Source organism: Patagioenas fasciata, chromosome 19 (assembly GCF_037038585.1).
Source record: "Patagioenas fasciata isolate bPatFas1 chromosome 19, bPatFas1.hap1, whole genome shotgun sequence".
In the NCBI taxonomy this organism is placed as follows: Eukaryota; Metazoa; Chordata; class Aves; order Columbiformes; family Columbidae; genus Patagioenas; species Patagioenas fasciata.
The window spans coordinates 3,166,762-3,187,688 of record NC_092538.1 but is presented as its reverse complement, the minus strand read 5'-3'; the positions used below and the strand labels follow the sequence as shown (position 1 = coordinate 3,187,688).

Genomic DNA, 20,927 nt, shown 5'->3' with positions numbered 1-20,927 from the left:
TGAACGTCCTTACAGGCAGCCAAGTCCGAGCCCAGCACGGACGTCTCGACCCAGCAGGACCCAGTGGTGGGTGAGTGCTTGGCGGGGTGCAGTGGGGTGGGACGCGGGGGCAGCTCCGGGCATCCCTCTCTGCCGCTTTTCTCCCGCCTCAGCCACCGAACTGGAGGCCGCCGAGTCCCAGAGAGACCGCGAGGCCAGGATAAGCGAGACGATGGAGGCGGCCAAGGCTGCAGTACAGTGCTCCCGCCTCTGGGTAACGGAACAAGCCATCTCCCCAAAAACCTGAGGCTGCTCGTAGCCACAGGGAGCCGAGACCTCTCAGCTCGCTTTGTTTTCTTGAGGGGTTCTCAGCTCTCATGTGGGCCTGGAGAGCCCAGAGCCCCTATGTGTGGGCAAGGATGGAGCTGTGTTTCTCCACGCCTTGAGCCTGCAGTGGTCCCTGGTGCAGAAACCTCCCTGAGGCCACGGGCCAGCTCCTGCACCCTGCATGAGCACTGTGGGCTGAGTTCTCGTGCTGTCCCTTGGTTAGAACGTCCCCAGCAAGCTCCTGACACAGGACTCAACCTTGGAGGACCTGGAGAAGTACATCAAGGAGCAGGAAGAGCTGCAGGAGGAGCTGAAGAAAAAACTGAGGGATCTGGAGCTGAAGAAGGCTTTGCTCCTGTTTCAACCGGCCCCCAACAAAACCAGGTGCTGCTGGCCTCGGGACAGCCGTGTCATAGAATCACAGACTCGCTTTGGTTGAAAAAGACTCTCAAGATCACTGAGTCCAACCATCAACCCACCCCTGGCACTGCCCCATGTCCCTGAGAACCTCATGTCCGTCTGTCCAACCCTCCAGGGATGGTGACTCCAGCACTGCCCTGGGCAGCCTGTTCCAATGCCCCACAGCCCTTTGGGGAAGAAACTGTGCCCCAGATCCAAGCTCAACATCCCTTGGCGCAACTTGAGGCCATTTCTGTTTGTCCTATCACTTGTTAGGATTAGGGTGGCGAGAGCCTGTCCCATGTTGGCCAGAGAGGTGGTGGATGAACCATCCCTGGAGACATCCCAGGCCAGGCTGGACGGGGCTCTGAGCAACCTGAGCTGGTGAAGATGTCCCCGCTCATGGCAGGGGGGGGTGGGTTGCAACCTGAGCAGCTTTTGCAATGATTTGTGGTGTCTCTGCACCCCTGTGCAGTTGTATGCATGTGGCTGTGGTTGGCTGCAGGATGCTGGAGAAGGAGCTGAGGGCGAAACTGCAGGAGCAAGAGGCCCGGCGGGACCGGTCGCGAGCCCAGATGCTGAAGAACGAGGAGCTCCTCTTTCAGATTGAGAACAGAATCGACCACCTCCTCTTCCGTGTGCGTGACATCACCGTGCCCGGCCAGGTAACCCCCCAGCGCTGGGTGGTGCAGTGACACAGCGCGGTGACACTTGGCGCAGCCACCGTCACCCCAGGTGGCTCATTTTGCCCACCAAGGTTGTTCTCTCTGTCTCCAGGATGATTCTCTCCTGTCCCGGGGGCTGGAGGAGAAGCTCCAGTGCCTGGTCCAGAAGTGGCAGTACCTGGAGCAGCGGGTGGCCCACCTGCCCCCTGAGTACAAGATCCTGGACGAGAGCAGCAAGGTACGTGGGGTGTCCATCCCTGCTGGGGTCTTCGGGGACCCGCACCAGGAGGCTCCTCCTGATGGCCCGTCCCAAGTGAGGAGAATGGCGGTGGCCCCGTGGAGCAGCTCAGCTCCAGGTGGCACTGGGCACTGCAGGGCGTTGTTGCCAGGGGATCATCAAGGGCATCCCTTGGGTTGTAACACCCACCTCCCCTTCAACAACTAACCCAGGGTGTGTTTCACAGATTTTTGTGAAGGCCAGGGATTTTCTAGAGAAGAAAATGTCAAGCGATCCTCGGAACGTGATGGTTTCCTTCGAGGAGAGAGACAGCAGCGATGACGGTAGGAGAACACAGCGGGGACGCGTCCCACGGCGACTGTCCCTGCCCCTGCCTGTTGGGATTTCTGACCATCCTCGCCTGTCTCTCCCTGTCCCAGCAGAGCCCAGCCCATGAGTTCTCTCCAGACCTTGGGGCTGTCTCCAAGGCTTTGAGCATGGGTGGTGCTTTTAGGTGGGGATGTGGGAGCATGAAGGTGGCCGGTGGGGTGGTGAGCGTTGGACCACAGAAGGAACAAGAAAAGATGCTATGGGGGAGGGAGGGAGAGCCTTGTCTTCAAAATCACCTGGTTTCGAAGAATAACCAGTGCTGGGGTCTGTCTGTGGCCTCTTCCTCTTGGATGCTCTTGGAGGAGCCACTGAGTTTTTGGAGCTTGCCACCTCTTTTGAATGAAGCTGGAGCGGCGTCCAGCACCGCGTGGCTCCAGACCTTTCTGGGAAGCCCCAGCAGCTGGGGATGGGCCACAGCAGCGGCACTGCCAGGCCCTGCAGGTCAGCCTGGGATGCTGGGCAGGAAGAGCCAGGGCTTGGCAGGAAAGCTCACTGGGATGCCACCAGCCCTCCAAAACGTGCTGGCTCTCCCTGGTGACACCGGCACAGCGGAGGTGGCCCTGCAGACCCTCCCCAGCCCATTTCTCTCTGTTCGCTCCTCCAGAATCCTCTGAATCCTCTGAAGAGAAGGAGGACGAAGATGGCGAGCACGTCCCCACTCGGGAAGACATCAAGAGGGAGGGGCAGCTGCTGATCCAAAGACACAAAAAAGCCATCGAAAAGTAGCAACCGCTCCACGAGAGCTTTGGATGCCCCAGCCCACCCCTTGTTCTTTGGATGCCCCCACTACCCCTGTGTTTTGGATGGCCCAGACCATCCACTTGACCCTGTATTCTCCCACCACCCCTTGTACCCTTTCTCCAACAGGTTTAATAAAGCAGATCTTTTTCGTTCCTCCCAAACCTGTGGTCAAGCTGCAATGGGGGGTCCTAGGTCACTTCTGTCACCCGGGACGCATGAGGGTCAAACCTTGAGGAGCACTCACCTGGGTTTGGAGGCAGCCCCATCGCCCTGGCCCTCACCCAGCTGTTCTCCTCGCAGAGCTGGGGATGGGCTGGGGTGGGGACGGCGTTCCTGGCCAGAGGAAAGCCGGGGGCAGCCTGGCTTTTCCCCACTTGATGCTGTGGAGCCAGCAACTTCCTGGGACCTCTGTCCCCCAGACGGCTCTGAGTGCACCAGTGGGCCGCTGTGTGTCCACAAACATCTGCCAAAGCCTCAGGTAACCAAGAAACCCACTTCTCAGCAGTGACATCACCGAATCCAAGAGCCAGAGTCTGTTGGTCAACAGCTGGGAATGTCCAGTTCCAGGTATTCTGACAGCCTGAAGGTCATAGAGAAGAAAATCATGGAATCCCAGAATCAGACTCACAGAACAGTTTGGGTTGGAAGGGACCTTCAAAGCTCCTCCAGTCCAACCTCTGCCATGAGCAGGGACATCTTCACCCAGATCAGGTTGCAGCTGGTAGAAATGATGACCTTTCAGAGCGTGCTGGTGGTACTTTGTCCCTTGTGCCCTGCCCGGATGTGCAGAGGAGACAGAAGGGACACTGGGAAGCTTTGGGGAAGACCCTCCATATGCTGAGGTGTTGCGTCTCCTTCCTCTTCAGCCTCTAAAAGGCATTTGGTAAAGAGCAGAGTTGGAACTGGGGGTTCCCACCTTTTGAGATAAACTGTAAAAACTCATTAATCATTTTGGTTGGAAAAGACCCTCCAGATCATGGAGCCCAACCATAACCCACCCCTGGCACTGCCCCATATCTCTGAGAACCTCATCTCCGTCTGTCCAACCCTCCAGGGATGGTGACTCCAACACTGCCCTGGGCAGCCTGTTCCAATGCCCCACAGCCCTTTGGGGAGGAAATTGTTCCCTATATCCCATCTAAAGCCTCCCCTGGTGCCAGTTGTTTCAGGCTCTTGGTCTGGTCTTTGCACTGGGACTGTGGGGAACAGAGAAGCCACAAAACGTGTTGAAGACTTCTCTCTGGTAAAGCTGGACTCCAAGGACATTCGCACATCCCACGCACTTGGGGGCGGTTATCCGGCCCGAGATACCATTCTCACAAGTCTGGGCTATAACTTTTTACAATTACAAGAAACGTACACAAAGTAATCTGTCCAAGGCCCTTTATATGTTATTATGTTAGTATTATGTCTTTGACCATCCAAATGGTCACGTTAGTATTGATCTTCCTTTATCATCCAGATGGCTGGAACCGCACGTCTTGCTCTCCCATATTTGACTTTCCAACATTTTCCCCTTTTTTGTTTTAAAATCAGGTTCTCAATGAGTGCAGTAAGGACCCTGGCTTTGTTCTTCTTTGCATTCTGTATCATTGTCCAGATGATTCGAAGGACTACAAGAAAAACATCACACAAGCATATCCAAATCCCTCAAAAACCCGTATACGTAGACTGAGAGCTGAAAGTGAAGTTTTAGGGTCTAATCACTTTATGCTATGAGATAATGTTAGCCATTTTGTCTTACAGTCCTAACTCTTACAAACTGTGTAATTATTTGCAGGGTACTGGCTAAATCCTAAATCAGGCCTTGCACATTAGCAAAGACTGTTATTTTACTTGATATCACTCATAAACACTAGAATTCAAGTTCAACAGTATTACACATATTTAGCACTCTGATAAGAGAAAATACAGGTTCAGATAGCAGCTAAGGAGATTATTTAAATACAATATTGTAAGAACAATGAGGATCCACAACGTGCATGCAGTCACTCACAAGAAACAAAACCGGAGGCCTTTTACTTCAGGGTACTCACAAGAAACAGTCGCTCACTCCAATAAAGAAGTGAGGTGTCATTAATCCCAGGAAGTTTCCTTAGACACTGTTCCTGTCTAAGGAAAGGACTCCAGTTCACAGACCCGCAGCTCCGAGAAGACCACTCAAAGGGGGTCTTCGGCGGGAACCCCGTTTCATTGTTTGGCCAGATGTGGCTGTGGGCGTTACAACATAGTCCAGAAGCTTCTCAGCGAGTCTGGGCATCTCCTTTGTTAAGGACCCTGTCGACTGACCAAGGGTCCCACCCCTCCTGACCCATCGGTTGGTAGAGGTGAAGTTTATTGACAACACCTTGGTACCATTCTAGGTGTATGTATGTGGGGACAGGCACAGTGGGGCACAGAAGGTGCTAAAGAGCCGTCAACCTCCTCACTGAAAGCTCCAGATTTCAGGGGAATGTGTAACTGCCTCACAATCCAGCCTGCGACCACAGCCATCTGGCAAACTACTTTGGAGTGGTGGTGCAGTCACCTCTTGCCTCCAAAGTCAAAAGGGGGCATTCTGTTGGTGAGTTTGAGTGCCTACTGTGGATCGTCATACCTTATGTGTCATTTTCTTGTTGCAAATCAACCTACAACAAAATAATACAAATTACAACAATTACAGTTATTAACAAATATTGGAGAAAGCTGGTTAGCCATACTAATAAGGAAAATAAATGCATTGAAAGTGCTTTCGACAGTTAGTCGCCAGTCCACATCATGTAAATCTGTATCATTCTGATATGGCAGTGCCTCTTCCTTTGATCTCTTCTATTTCTTTGTTGCCCTCTGCCGCAGGGACAGATGCTGGATCTCTGGCATTAGGTCCTGCATCGTGTTTGTCCAGCTCGTAGAAAGGTTTAACGTATTTCACAGGAAGCCACTTTGGTCCTGTTGGAAGAAGAACACAAGCAGAGCCCTTCCCCAGGCGATTAACTACAGGCCCTTGCCACTGACTGTTGTGCAGGGGATCCGGTTATAAAACCTTTGGTCTCTGAGACAGTGAATCTGGAACACGGCAGTGTTTTTCCGCTGCTGCGATAGAGGAGGGAGGCACAGTACGATTCAAAACATTTAAAGCATATATTGCATTGTCTGATTGTTCTTGAGGCACCATATTTGCCCTTTTTTGTTTTAATAACATGTGTTTCAGTGTGGAATGTGCTCGTTCAGTGATGGCCTGTCCAGTGGGAGAATGTGGAACACCTGTGACATGCGAAACACCCCACTGCTATAGAAATTATTGCATGGATCTAGCAGTGTATCCAGGACTGTTGTCAGTTTTAATCTGTTGTGGCACTCTCAGCATAGCAAAACAGTCGATCCAGTGGGGCTGAACATCTCGACTTTTCTCACTTGTATGTGCAGATGCACAAAACGTACCTGAAAAAGTATCTATAGAAACATGTACGTATTTCAAATGGCCAAAAGATGAAACACGTGTAACATCAGAGTGCCAAACGCCATTAGCTGAGAGTCCGCGAGGGTTAACTCCAAGGGAGGGCGAGCTTGTAATCAGGCCTTGACATTCCCTCCAGCGCATCCACGGCACCACTCGGTTTGGTGGAAAAGCAAAACTGAATTCTCTTGGGTGATGCAGAGACCAGGGAAAGGTGCCTGGCTTTAGCTCTCTGCCAAGCACACCTGGGGAACCCTTTGAAATGCTTCAGCCACTTTAGCAGAGAAAAATAACACCCCCACACAGCTGCCAGGCTTTCACTGCTCACGCAGGGACAAAGGACAGCGCGGGGACAGCACAGCTCTCACTCCGGAGCTCGCCGGCTCTGACACCGGTGTCTGTTTAGGACAAATATCAATGGGAAAGATTTTGTGCTCTGGGATTCAGGTCATCTGGAGAACACCAGCAAGGAGAACGACTGCCAAAACCTGCACAACGATGTGACCAGCTCCAGCTCCCCTGGGGAAGGAGGCGGCTGGTGCTTGTCCCAGCCCAGCCACGCCATGGGCGACCCAGAGCAGATGACAGCAAAGCCTCTTTCCAGGCTCTCTTCCCTGTGAGACCATGGGGCAGGGTCCCATCCTGGGGGGACATGGGAGCACATCCTGCCCGAGCTCTCACGGGCCACTCTGCTGCACAGGGAGCAGAGGAAGGGACAAAGGCGCCTGGGTGGGCAGGTAGCCCCCCAGCGCTGGGTGGTGCAGTGACACAGCGAGGTGACACTTGGTGCAGCCACCATCACCCCAAGTGGCTCATTTTGCCCACCAAGGTGGTTCTGTCTCCAGGATGATTCTACCCTGTCCTGGGGGGTGGAGGAGAAGCTCCAGTGCTTGGGCCAGAAGCTGCAGTACCTGGAGCAGTGGGCAGCCCACCTGCCCCCTGAGTGCAAGATCCTCGATGAGAGCAATGAGGTACGTGGGGTGTCCATCCCTGCTGGGGTCTTTGGGGACCCGCACCAGGCTCCTCCTGGCGGCCCGTCCCAAGTGAGGAGAATGGCGGTGGCCCCATGTCGAGCGATCCTCGGAACGTGATGGTTTCCTTTGCGGAGAGAGACGGTAGGAGCAGCGATGATGGTAGGAGAGCATAGCGGGGACGCGTCCCACGGTGACCGTCCCCATGCTGACGGGCAGTGCTGGAGTCACCAGTCCTGGAGGGGTTTGAATGATGCAGAGATGAGGTTCTCAGGACATGTGGCAGTGCCAGGGGTGGGTCATGGTTGGACTCAATCTTGAAATGATTCTATGATTATTGAATCAGGGTTATATCATCTACGCTTTATGGATGACACAAGTACAACACAAGTGGCACCTGTTTACAGTAGAACTCCACCAAAACTCTCTTGCCAGCTCTCTGGTTTCATCTCCGTGTGTGTGGCCGCATCATGCCCTGCACACACCAGTGTCCCTCTGTCACCTCTGCTCACCCACGGACTGGGTGCACGGAAAGGTCAATTTAATTCAGAAATTAATTGCAAAGATAGTAAAACAAGCTCCTTATAGTTACCTTCACAAGTGATTTCACATACCATGTATGACATCTTCCCATATGTTAATTCCCTTCCAAGGCATCTCAGATGCCCAGGTCCCAGCTTCGCATCGTGCGCTGAGCTACAGCCGAGGGCAGGACTGGCTCCAGCGCTGCCTTTTCACTCATTTCTTGCTGTTTCTGTTGGCTGCAGCATCTTAGAAGCGCCCGAGCATCCACACCCACGGGGAGATGCTGATTTGTTGGCTACAAATAGGAAGACAACACTAATCCTTCTCACTTCAGCACAACTGAAAAGTCATCAGTCTTTCTGTGATGTTTTTCCACCAGTCTCCCTTTATTAGATTTTTCCCCAGGGGCTGTGCCAAAGGCCGTGCTGGGATTGAGCCCGATTGCTTTTCAGAAAGTGCCATTCTGTGGCCAAGTGTGAAATCCTTGCTGCTTCCTGTTCTAAAACTAAAGTCAGCAAAGCCACCTCAGACACCATAATCCCTGTAGCACACCACAGATGTGCTGCAGTGAGGCAAATACCCAACCTCTCAGCCTTGCTCATCCCCAGATCTACAACAGTCCTGCTCCCACATCTTCACGGTTCTACATGGACCCTTAGTTTTAATTACCCATTCATTTTTTTCTTTGAGGGACAACTATCATTATTTTTCACTGTGAGGCCTGACTTAATCACAGGGTTTGGAAGTTGAAGACGACACTAAAACAAATGAATCAAAAATCACCACCACTCTACTGTAAGGGGAGTTTCCCAGAGTGAAACTGCTGCTTACAGCACCCCCTCATCCACATCGTTATAACAAACATGTCAGACAAAATCAGAGCCAGGACTGCCCTGTGTGCTACACCACTAGTTACCGGCCTCCACGTAGACTTTGCGACACTGATCACCACCCCCTAGGCTCGGTCTACACTTCTTCAGCTTATAAACTCTAATCAATCTACCCAATCTCCAATAAGATTTATTATTATCATTGAGACACCTTGGAGACATGTCGAGCTTTATTAGTGTCTGTATTACCAGCAGGTCTAGCAGGATAAATCCAGGACAGGACTCAGTCCACTCACTGCCTTGAGAAATAGCTGAATACACCAAGAATATCTCTTCAGAAAAAAACATACAGGGGAGACGTCTTTTATACTTAGAAACTACAGGGGTCGTGGCAGCTGGACGCCAGAACCCTCAGATAACGGTTGGTTGTTGGACTGAGGGATCAGCTCAGATAAATGTATTAAAGCCCAGCTCAGGAGCGGGTATCTTCCCCTCCCCAGTGAAAGAGTCCACAGGCAGGCCTTTCGCTTTCCGTAGCCAGGCTTTCCTGCGCGCTCGCTCCCGTTCTTCCGTGAGCTGCTGCTCTGCCTTACACTGAGCTGCAACAGCTGCCTCGCACCGCTCCTTCCATTTTTCCGTCAGAAGCCTGAACCCACCGTTAGGCTGGGAAGGGTCTGCAGCACTCGTGCAAAAAGAGATTTTTCTCCTGGAAACCTCTTTGTTTCCCGTTTGTGCAATGGTCGCATGCGTTGGTTTGGTCCTCTCAGCAGCAGCTGTAACGGGATCAACAACCTGAACCGCATCTCCAGGGGGAGGAATGACTTCCCCAGGAGCTTTCTTTTCCTTCAGCAACCCAGAGCAAGTCTTGAGCCGCACAACAGAGGGAGCAGGGATGGAGGACTTCACAGTGGGGCCATGCAAAGAGTTTTTCAGCTTGAGCTGCAGCATTTTGGTTTCAAAGGGCACAGAGATTACCCTTGGGGTCAGAGAATCACTGTGCAATTTGGCACGTTGGAGCTGGGCTGCCTGATCGTTTTTGCGTTGCAGGGAGGGTTTGTGTATTTGTACCTTTTCAGGGTGGTGTTGCTCACTTTCACAGACTTCCCTGACTTCTGCGTGGCGATGAACGGGGTACCTGAGGGCGGCTGCCTTGCGGGCATTCTGCAGTGTGTTGAGCGTTAAGAGGAACTTGTCAACGGACATGGGACCACTTTCACCTCTTCTCTTTCCAAATTGCCAAGTGGATTCTGCCTTGTCAAGATGCGCAGGTACATTGATAGGAGGGCCATGTTGGAGTCTGCTACCTGTTCCCAAAAATACAACACAGCAGGAGTCAAAAATAGTTTTTCTGATCATCATTGGCAGGTTGTGCGATTATGGCCTTGACTAAGAACTGGACGGGGATTGTGTAAAATGCTCAGCCCCACGGACTTTGCCATAGTGATACGTTTGTCACTGTGTTCTGCCATGTCATTCCCATGTCAGTGCTTTGCAACAACAATTCTCCTTTTCCAGTCTGGCCAGCTGGAACTTCCGCCCCCTGGAAATATAGTTCAGAGAACATTAAGTTCAGTGCAGAAAGGCAGAGCACAGCAAAGCAAACTAATGAAAGCGGTGCTTGTTCCTCATTTACGGAATTTAGAACTGATTAATCTGCACATACACGTGACCCCGCTTCTTAGTTACAAACACGGGAATGTGGGGTTAGAGATTTTTGATGGGCACAGCTCTCTGAAGTTCTATTTCAGAGTCTGCCTTCAACTTCAAGGCCCCAAAACATTCTGAATATAAGACGTTAGAAAAATTAACTTGGGACAAATGCCGTATGGTCACAGGCCACATTTGCGGTCTCAGTGGTCTCTCATTCTCATGTCTCAGGCTGCCGTGTCACTGTTGGCTGAGACAATTCACACGTAATTTTTTTAAACAATTTTCTGAGTTGCTGCTATGGATTAAATACCAGCTCCCCAAATTTTGTGTGTGATTCTGCTACACCTGTTAAAGAAATGAAAAACAGAACAAGGATATAACAAAACCCCCTAGACAGCAGAGAAGTAGAGCCGTACAGCTAGAGCTGAGCACTTGTCCTGTGTCTTCAATGCACAGCAGGTTCTGCAGCCATCACAGGCTCTGCCAGTGATGCGTGTGAGCGCTGCAAACCTTCCATCCCGAGCAGGCCCGGCTTCCAGAGATCCTCGTGTTTCATTCTTTACTTTATCTGAGGTGCACTCGTTTGAGGAATCGCTGTCCTGCCTACCCGCCAAGGGTCCTCACCAGGAATATCTGCCGGGAATCCTCTAGAACGTGCTCTCGCCAGTTTTCCCGAGGTGAGGGCGCGGGGTTGTGTGGTGTCAGGACCACACAGTTTATTGCGCTGCTCTGCCTGAACGTGAGAACTCTGCTTCATCTTGAGCAAATGCGGGTGCTGCTGGCAAGCTGCTGATTTCATCGGTTTCTTGCCGAGAGCTAGAAAACAACAAAAAGTAATCTCAACTTCACTGGTGTCCAACCTTTAAAATTTAAGTCTTTGGTTACTGTTTCGCCTCTTATCACAGCTTCCAAAGATCTAGGGATTAGAAACAATCCAAACACATTTGTTTAGCAGAAAACTTCACAGCATTCAAAGATGACAGCAAATGTAGATCTTTTAAAATATTAAGTATGTACACACAGCCCGTACTTTTTTGCCACTAGAATTACAATACGCTGCACTCCTATTTGTTTCCTGTTTCTACAAACTGTGTGTCCCTTACCAAGTAGAGCCACATCAGTGAGGTCAACACCTGGTGGCCTTAAAAGCATGAAAACTTTCTCAGTTTCCCTGCAATACACAGTTTGACTGTGGAGCTGGAAGATCTGTGATACGTCCTGCATTAAATAACTGCTGATTAAAAAAAATCACTGTGTTACGATTTAAAAGGTGCCTGCTCATGTCCAATTGCATTTCCCACGGATGGCAGATCCCAAACGCAGGTGTCCTGTGGCTTTCTGGAGTATTTTCTAATAAATCAGAACTGAACCAGCAGCCTGTTTCCCTGCACACCAGCTGTAATAATGTGAATACTGATTTCTCTGTTACTGAGCTGGAAAAACGACAGTGCCTGTCTGTATGGGGATATAGCGGAAGATTTGGCGAGGAGCTTAGTTAAATGTAAATACGCTCAAGTGACTTGCACCTGTCTGTAAAAACGCACACACATCACACTCATTGTTTTACTGACCTTGTGTGCTTGACGAGCAGAACCTCTGTGTTAGATACCATAGGCCTGTGAGAAACTCCAGGCACCTCATCACTATGGCTGAGATTCCTGCTCTGGTGTGACAAAGAGCAGGAGGCTGCGCCTGCCTGAAGCCTCGAAGCACAGGTGAGCTCAGCAGCTCAGAGCTCCCAGCAGGGCTGAACTGACCAGCGCCTGCGTCCCTGCCGGTGTCACCTCTGCTGGGAGCTCCCGTGAGGCTTCGGAGATCCCCCGGTAGAGAGGGAACTAAAATGAAGCTCGCTCTTTGCAGCACACCCGTGCCCTCTGGCTCTTCTTGCGACGCCTGCGGATGTGCACACACTGTCTGGACAAATGTCTCGAATTTATACCAAACCTTTCTAAAAAGGCACAAAAGTTTTGCAAAAGCCTACAAGTGACGGAACCATTGAAACCAACAGCACACCTCCCGGACCGCACTTTTGAAAAGCACAGAGTCTGTATATTGATTAAGACGAAGGCAGCCATATACTTGCAATTATTTCAAATTCATTTTAGGAAACGCCAGCGTGTTGCAGAGGCCGTTTGTAATATTTTGAGGTGTTCCCCAGCCTTTCGGTGACCGGCAGCGGACCCAGGTTGAAAACAGGAGCCGCCAGCACCTTCTGGTTCCAGAGCCAGGCGGCGCATCCGGTCGTGGTACAGCCTTCGCCAGCAGGGAACCGCGGTTCTGCTCCAAGTCGCCTGCTGCTGGTTGGTCTTCCCCGCCACCTCTCGGGCAGCATCCAAGGTGTAGTCCCAGCTGACGTCCTCAAACTGGAACACCAGCACTACGGCTGGAGAATTTATCACCATCCTGAAGGAGGGAAGGAAAAGCTGTAAAAGCACCAATACCATTAACCCAGGACTTAGTGCCTGCAGACACTTCAACAGCTCTGAGATGACCTGCACTTGTTTAAGGGAGCAGGAACAATTAACCCCATCGGTGGTGCTGCACATTGTAACCCAACCTCTGTGTGAGCTCTGTGGGGCTCTTTTCATTCAGCTCTATAATAAATTTAGTTGTAAGATGATTAGGATGAAAACTTGCAGCAGTAGAGTGAGCTAGATCAGTGCAATGCCAAAAGAAACTGGAGACACCATATTATTAGGGACATTTAATGTAAATTGGAGGGGTGGAACGGGCCTGGCTGGGATGGAGTTTTCTTCATAGCAGCCCATATTTTGCTGTGGTTCAGAGCTGTGACCAAAACACCAGCATTTTAGCCGTTGCTTATGCAGAAGCTGGGAACCACCTTCACTTCAGAGCTGCAGATGTGAGGACACCTGGGAGAACTTTCCACTGTTGGCTTTTACAAAGAGGCAGTAAGGCAGGGAACAGGTAGAGGCTTTGTCAGGCCTTGGCTTGAGTCCCCAACCTGCTAAGAAATTTGGGTGCTCAATTCAACTTTACAGTTGGTCCATAGAATCTTTTAAGCTGGAAAAAACCATTAAGATCATGAAGTCGACCATAAACTCGGCACTGCCGAGTCCACCGCTGAGCCACGGCCTGAGGTGCCACATCTTTAAAATACCTTCGGGGATGGGGACTCCACCGCTTGCCCGGGCAGCCAGTTCCTCTGTGTGTCTTAAGTTGGATAGAAACGGGAAATTGTCAATTGCTGGATGGAGTAAACAAATCTATTTTTAGCCACTGCTAACAAAACCAAGTTATTAAAGCAGTCAACAAGCAGTAGAGCCCTTTACAGCTTATTTGTGAGACGGAAAAATGCTTAATTCCTTCAATTACCAAGTTATCTACCTAGTTCAGTTCAGAGACGACAGCTGCCCTCACCAACCTGTTTTCTGACACATGGACAGAAGAGATGGGGCCCCCGCTGGTATCGGCCGTCAGCACTTTCAGGCAGGTCCCAGTCAGGTAGTTAAATATACGGATGTTCCCGTCAGCGCAGCCGCTGATGACCCGGAGATAGAGGAGCTGCAGAGACACGACTTCCCTGGAAACACAACACGGCAGCGCTGGGACATCCACCGTGCTTTCCCGAGGAGACGCGATCAGCTCCCTCTTTTGTCCTGGAGGAGATGCAGAGCTCTGCCTCCATCAACAGCCTGAATAAAGAAGCTCATGGAGATATTTCAAAGGCCTGGTAGCGAAGTCCTTCATAATCCCTCCCTGCCCAAACCAACCAACCCAGCGCATCCTCAGAGCAGCCACTGAGGCTGTGGCCATCTGCCGTGTTTTGAATTGCATTTTTATGTCCAGGAAAGTAAAAGAAAATAATCTGATGGTACAGTTGTAATGAGTATTAGAAAATAACATAGTACACAGTTGGCAGGGTTCAGCATATAACTTGGCCACCTCTGACATAGACCGTGTCTTCTCTTGACCAGGTAGCATGACACCCTCTTGCATACAGGTTATGATCCTTGGATTATTAGACTATGCCCTGCCATCCCTGTTCCTGAACAAGTGGTTGCAATATTTGCATTTGAGGTTGTTATAGGTCTTAACTGACAAACACTGGTTATGATCACATAGTGCCTGACACTTTTAAAGATGAAGACTGTTGAATGTGGGGATATTTCAGATACTAAGCTTGATAATTAAGGCATTCTGTGTTTCTATAAGGAAGATGTTTTCTTTACAGACTTAGTAGATTGCTGAATACAACTCCAAACGCATCCGATTCCTACTTTGGGTGGTGGAAAGCTACGAGGCATCTGCTCAGCTTTCCCAACATGCTCCATCCCAGGGCGCTCCCATCGGTGCTGCCTGTGACAAGGTGCCACTGGTCAAAGGACAAGCACTTCACTGGGCCCTGGTGCTCCTCTAATGTCTGCAAAGTAAAAGAAATAGGTGTAACCCTCAGTAATCTAGATGTAAATACGCCAAGGTATCTTATGGCATTCCCAATACCAGCCTCATGTACTATATTGTAGTTTTATCAGGTATTATTCTAATGTACCAATATACTCTGTGGATAACTGTTGGGTTTATAGTCACCAGAAATATTTCGGGCTCGCTGCTGATAATGAGCTGCTGGTGTGGAATTAACATTAATTTTCCATCTTTATTTATGTGCTCAATAGATGTCACCACACCAAGACCTTTATCATCCATTGAATACTCACCCAGGAGAGAAGAGACCCAATGGCCCTGACTGTAATGAAAGGGACAACTGCAAATGTAGCTCAGCTGGAGCTGGGAAATCCTGCATCTGAGATGATCTCAATTTGCAGCTAGATTGCTGTCAATTTGCAGATAGAAAGAGCTTCACTCCTCTCAAATGTGGACTAACACTGATTCTGGACACCTGCTAAGGTAATTAGCAGTCTCCAGCCTTGACCTTTAAAATGCAGAGCAGCCATCCAGCTGCTTCAGCTGCATCAACTGTTACCAGTTGTGAAGTTTTCATATTTTAGGCTGACAGGTGAGACCCAACCCCAAGAGCTGTTGGTCAGACCCCAACCTCTTCCCAGGGTCTGAATGTTCCTGCAGGAGCAGAGGTGAACGTTTCTACAGGAATGAAGGGGTCAGGCACAGCACATCAAACCCTGCATTAAAATTGACAGTTGTTTGCAAACAAGTTTTATATTATTTGCTTACAAATAAATCTGTGGTTTCTTTTACCAGTTTAGGCTGCCTTTGGTTTGGGGCTTTTTTTTTTTTTTTAGAAAATCTTTGGCAAGAACCAAAGGCTGTGATAAACTAGCACAGATTTTTAAACATTTAGCACAAAACGATCCACCTAAGAAGAAACTCACTTTGATCAGAGCGCCCGTATCCGCAGCCCAGACTCTGACCAGCCCTCGCTCGCACCCGCTGACAACGCGGGCACCGTCGGTTCTGACCACCCAGACAGCGCTGCTGTGCTGCAGGGTCTGGAGACATCGCCCACTCCTCAGATTCCACACTGTTGGGAGCAAGGGGGAGAAAGGTCACAAATTAATAGTAAAGAAACCTCTGGCAAAGCTGCAAGCTGATACCATTTTCCCCGAGAGCTGGTGTGGCCTTAGAGCCACAAAACCTTTAAAAGTGAATAAAAGCAGAAGTAACGAGAATTTATGCAGTGACACAGAGACCTTGCATGTGCACGTGGCCACAGCTTCGGCTGCTCTGGAATCGAAATGGGATGCTAAACTCCACCCTCCAATCGATGCCCTTGCTCTATTCAGACGCTGCCCGTGTCACCCGTCACACCTCCAGCACTCTGCCCATCTCGCTACTCCCGGCCTTTGTCTGGAAGCTCCTGGTCTCACCTTTTACCATCCCATCCCGGGCTCCCGACACGAGCTGCTCTTCGTGTAAATCCAAGCAGGTGACTGTCCCACGGTGACCATCGAAGACTTTCACACAAGCACCACTGTAGATATTCCAGCACCTACAAAGGACCAACCAAAACAGGAATACAGCGATTAACTTAATTGATGGCTTATTCATTTTATTGTTTCCTACTTAACAGGCCCAGCGTTTCTCCTCTACACACTAGGCTAAAGCCAGGAGTCATTCCACTAAGGTGTCAGAGTATTTGGAATGATTAAGTCAGGATTAGTAGTAATTTTTTACCAATATCATTTGTTCTACCTGCAGACTACCTGGAAACACATGTCTAGATTCCACCTTAGGCACAGCTACCTCCAATTAACCTTAAAATGTAGAGCTCTGCAGATAAAATTGTTTCTTTAGTGGCTGGTGTCAATGTGATTCCTGTTGGCCTCGGAGAACACCAGCACCTGTTCAGACAAACATTTTGGAGCAGGGAAGAGCAGGGGGGTCAGAGCCTGAGTCACTGTAAACTCTTTCCCTTTTTAAGTGCTGCCTTTCATGAATTTCTGGTATTGCTGTGCCAGAGCCAGACAGCCTGCTGTTCAGCTTTTACCCCTCCTTGTGATACTCTCGAGATGTAGAGATGAATAACACGGAAGAGCTGAGCATCTCCTTGTCTGAGGGGGCAGTGTCTGCAAAGGAGCAGCTGTGCAGCGGGTACCAGGCTGTTAAACCTGCTCAGCCAAACTGTCACAGATAAACCCAGCCTTGCTGAACTCAGTGCTGACCTTAGCAAGGCCAGAATCTCACAGCAAGTGCCTTTGGGAAACATCTGGTGTTTTGAGGCACTTTAGGAAGACCTGTGCGTCACCAGGTGAAACCGGAAAAGAGAAGCTGTCCTATGTGAGTGGGGGTTGTTTCCTTATCTACTGTCCTTTCCTCGTTACTATAACGAAAGTGAGGGAAGGAAGATGGGCTGGAAGAACTAAAGATGAATGTTTTCCTGGATATTCCAAGAGGCTGGTAATCCCGTGGCATGGTCCCTGTGCTGCTCACCTGATGCTGAGATCAAAGCCTGTGCTGAGGACCAAGCCTTTGTTCTCATCGAGGAGCAGAGCTTTGCTCCCAGCACTACCAGAGAGCAGAGGCGGCACTTCTTTCGTCCCCGGCATGCCAAGGAACCGCACTTTTCGGCTTGCAGAGCCAACGGCTACCAGGTCACCACCACTGTAGTGGATTATTCTGCTCTGGTCTGATCTGGATAAGAAACAGCAACTGAGATGAGCTTTAGCCAGGTGACAAGGTACAACATGTCTAAGGTTGTGACAGGGATTTCTCTGATGCTTAATGGTCTTCACTGAACAACCTGACACACAACACTCTTAAATGGGTGAATCCTTTGCAGGGCACCACAGCCAAGGTCCCTAATTCTGCATATTCAAGATTGTGTCTGGAGAATAAGCTCAATAGGTGCTGGAGCGAGTTGAGAGAAGGGAACAGAGCTGGTGAGGGGCTGGAGCACAAGTGTGATGGGAGCGGCTGAGGGACCTGGGGGGTTCAGCTGGAGAACAGGAGCTGAGGGGAGACCTTCTGATCTCTGAACTGCCTGAAAGGAGCTTGGAGCCAGGGGGGTCGGGCTCTGCTCCCCAGGAACAAGAGCCAGGAGCAGAGGAAACGGCCTCAAGTTGCACCAGGGGAGGTTGAGGTTGGATGTGGGGAACAATTTCTTCCCCAAAGGGCTGTGGGGCATTGGAACAGGCTGCCCAGGGCAGTGCTGGAGTCACCATCCCTGGAGGGTTGGACAGACGGACATGAGGTTCTCAGGACATGGGTCAGTGCTAGGGGTGGGTTAATGTTTGGACTCCATGATCTTGAGGGTCTTTTCCAATCAACACAATTCTGTAATTCTAAAACGGCCGGGGTGCTCTGTATCCTTTGTGATACACTGGGGATCACCAACCCTTAAGTCTTTAAAAATTCCCCTGCTATCTTTATTAAAAACTGGATTTGACACTGAGGATTTTTCAACACTGATGCTGAGGGACTCTCCCCTCCAGCCACACATTCCCACAGAAGGACCGCAGGGAACAGAACGGGTTTGGAGGAGCTGCTGTTGGGCCCTACAGGGTTAGTGCAGAGAGCAGCCAGGCAATCTACTCACTGGTCCATGAGGACACGAACACTGTAGGAGCCACAGAAGACATTTCTCTCTTCTAGTTGGATTGTGTCGGTTTTCAGATCGCGATAGGCTTCCTGCAGATTGTCTTTCTCCTCCCGTCTTTCTCCTCTCTGTCCAAAGAGAAATAGGGAAAAGTAACTCATGGACGGAGGAAGGTAGCATTATTCCACAGTATTAAACATCAAGGCTTGATCCCTACTATAGTGATGAGACCAGAGACAGAATGTGTTGGTAAAGAACACCCAGAGTGCAGGAGCTTCCTGCTTGGTGCAGAAACAAGGGTTGTTCCTTGGCAAAAATGCAAGGCCTGACATGTGCAGCCTTGATTTCTGGGGAAAATGCTGTGCCCTTGGGATGCTGCCCGACCCTGCTCGCAGCCCTGGCCCCAAGGCTACGCCTGCGAGATGCAGTAGGACAAGGCAGGATCTAGGGATGCAGGCTCCTGCTCGTGACAGAAGGTGCTGAGCAAGCTCTGGTCCTTAGGAGTTGCTCACGATGGTACAAACCAGAAGAGCAAAGCAACTCCAAATTCACTGTCACATCTTCCAGGATGTGTCCTCCTTCTTCCTCAAATGCTGAAATGCAGGGTCCATGGAAGGCAAACACCTTTCAACATACCTGCGGTTTACTTTCGCAGTCATGGCCTTCAATGACATCCCCCTCTTCGTTTAACACTGGAACTGTCACATCGACTCTTTTGGCATAGGTTGGAACTGCTCTTCTGGGGCACAACCCCTGGAATGAACCGGCAGAGGCACCACAGTCACCACAGAGCCCGAGCACACAGAGGACGCTGCTCACGGGTGGTGCTCCAGCATCTCCATGGGACGCTGAAGCCACACGCAAATCTGAACTGCACACACTGGTTTACTGTTCCTTAAGAGACCTGACTTGCATTTACCACCTCGTTGCTATATGACTTGACTTGTTGTGAAAAATCATTGCTCTTTCTTTTTTTCCTCCAAAATCCAGTCTTGAGCTTCTAAGAGCCTCCAAAACTTTTCCATTTCAACAGAAAAAAGTTGGAAAGTGCATCTCATCTCTGGTGAGCGCTCACTTGGTTCAGAATCCAAACCCACTGAGATGAGAGGCTCTCAAAACATCTTCAGCAATATCTAAGTTTCATATGTAATGCGCAAAGCCTGACATGAAACAGCCTTTAAATGCTGGCCCAGAGCTGAGATTTCAATGCTCTCTTCACAAATCAAAGCACACAAAGATCTCCTACTTTCTCTCTTTGGGGATTTACCTTTACACTTAGCTTGCTCTATGGCAAGTCTGTCCTAAGCAGGACAGGCATTTCCTAGCAGTTCTGCTTTACTGTGTCCCAACCGCCAGCTGTGACTTCTCACAAAGTCATCTCATCTTTCCATCTTCCTTGGTGGAGCAAATAAAGCTCAGGGAGCTGTTGCAGGTCTGCCAAATTGTCACCAGCTCCTGGACATACAGCATTTGCATTCCTGACCAAACCCTGTTTTCTTTGTTACAAGAGTGTTTTGATCCATTTTTAGAGTCGCAGGCTCCCTGAAGGTCAGTAAAGGCTCTTACGTTGTGCTTACTGGTGATAGTATGAACATCTAACCTGGCTTAACTCTGCAGATGGAAGAACAGGACAAAGGTGGGAGGTGGCCTCTAGTAAAAGCATTTCCATCTAAGGGTTTGGGCAGTAGCAGAAAAACCCTCTTTTTAAAGCACATCATCATGGCAGAAGCCCAGACATCATACCTGCAAATATAGGATACTCTCCTGGATTATTTTTTGACATTCACGTTCCTTATTGACTTCTTCAACCAGATGAGCCCAGAATCTATTCACAGACGCACATGCTTCGAGGGATTTTTCATCCAAAAGTCCTGAGGAATTAAAAGGACAGAATGGTCAACCAAGATCCACACTACAGGCCATCCATGGCCCTCGGGGGAAACCACGCTTGGAAAAACGAGGGCAGCTTTACCAAAGATGTACAGGGACAGGTGAAGTGGCAGGCAGCTAATTAAGTTCTTGTACCCAAAGACATTAGAGGGTGACCGGTGGGCAGCAGGACCCACAGCCTCATCTCGACCAGTTAAGGGGCACAGCAGGCGAGTTCTCCTCTGCATCAGGACCCTCCCGGGGTAGGCACTTGATGCCGTGGGGCCAGCAGCTCACTGCTGGTGGGTGACCACCTAGGAAACAGAGGAATTGACAGTTTTGTAAGCACTTGAGCTTCAGTGGCTATTAATGATGCTGTTGTTAGCAGTGCACCACAAGAGCTGGTTGATTTTCCTTAAACCCTTCAGTATTGTACTGTTGAAAGGAAAACACTGGACACTCAGTGTCTTGCAGGACAATTCAACCCAGCAAGGCTGGGGGGCAGAGGTGTGTGGGATGACAACTCTTCCCACTCCCCTTTGTCCCGAGGAGCAGGCAGGGGCTCCCGAACAGCCCGGAATCCCAGTTCTAGTCTGCAAACAAAAGCTCCCTCCCCAGAGGAGGGAGGGCTGTGTGCTGCTCCTCCCCACCGCCGGCCCTGCAGGGAGGGGCTCTGCTGACAGCCACCCAGGCTGCTGACAGGCGACATCTTCCTGCCTGGGCACAGTTGCTTGCAGTTTGTGTTAAATTCAGCCACTTTAAGTCTCAGCTGGGAGAAATCAAGAGGATTTTCGCAGCTCAGGGGAATCCAGCACAAGCCCCAGCAAAGCAGCATTTGCTTTTCCTACACCCTTAACCCTCAAAAACACTACAGGGAAAACCAGCACGGCATCAGCACCCAGAACACCGAACCGCGCCGGCCTGGTTGCCCTCGGTGCGAGGTTTCGGTCCCC

The 20,927-nt window shown here is 50.2% G+C and overlaps 1 protein-coding gene across 1 annotated transcript; it reads right to left on the bottom strand.

Annotated features, from left to right (window-relative positions):
* Positions 1-8,703: 8,703 nt before the first annotated feature.
* Positions 8,704-20,281, bottom strand: LOC136110131 (F-box/WD repeat-containing protein 10-like). The gene is made up of 12 exons (XM_065853327.2): positions 20,078-20,281; positions 19,849-19,976; positions 18,742-18,858; positions 18,106-18,233; positions 17,001-17,201; positions 15,938-16,059; positions 15,443-15,591; positions 14,372-14,514; positions 13,516-13,674; positions 12,340-12,533; positions 10,755-10,946; positions 8,704-9,784 (listed from the first exon to the last, which is right to left on the bottom strand). Exons 1-12 carry the CDS (start codon positions 20,220-20,222, stop codon positions 8,928-8,930), a joined length of 2,535 nt encoding a protein of 844 aa, XP_065709399.1. The 5' UTR covers positions 20,223-20,281; the 3' UTR covers positions 8,704-8,927.
* Positions 20,282-20,927: the final 646 nt, after the last annotated feature.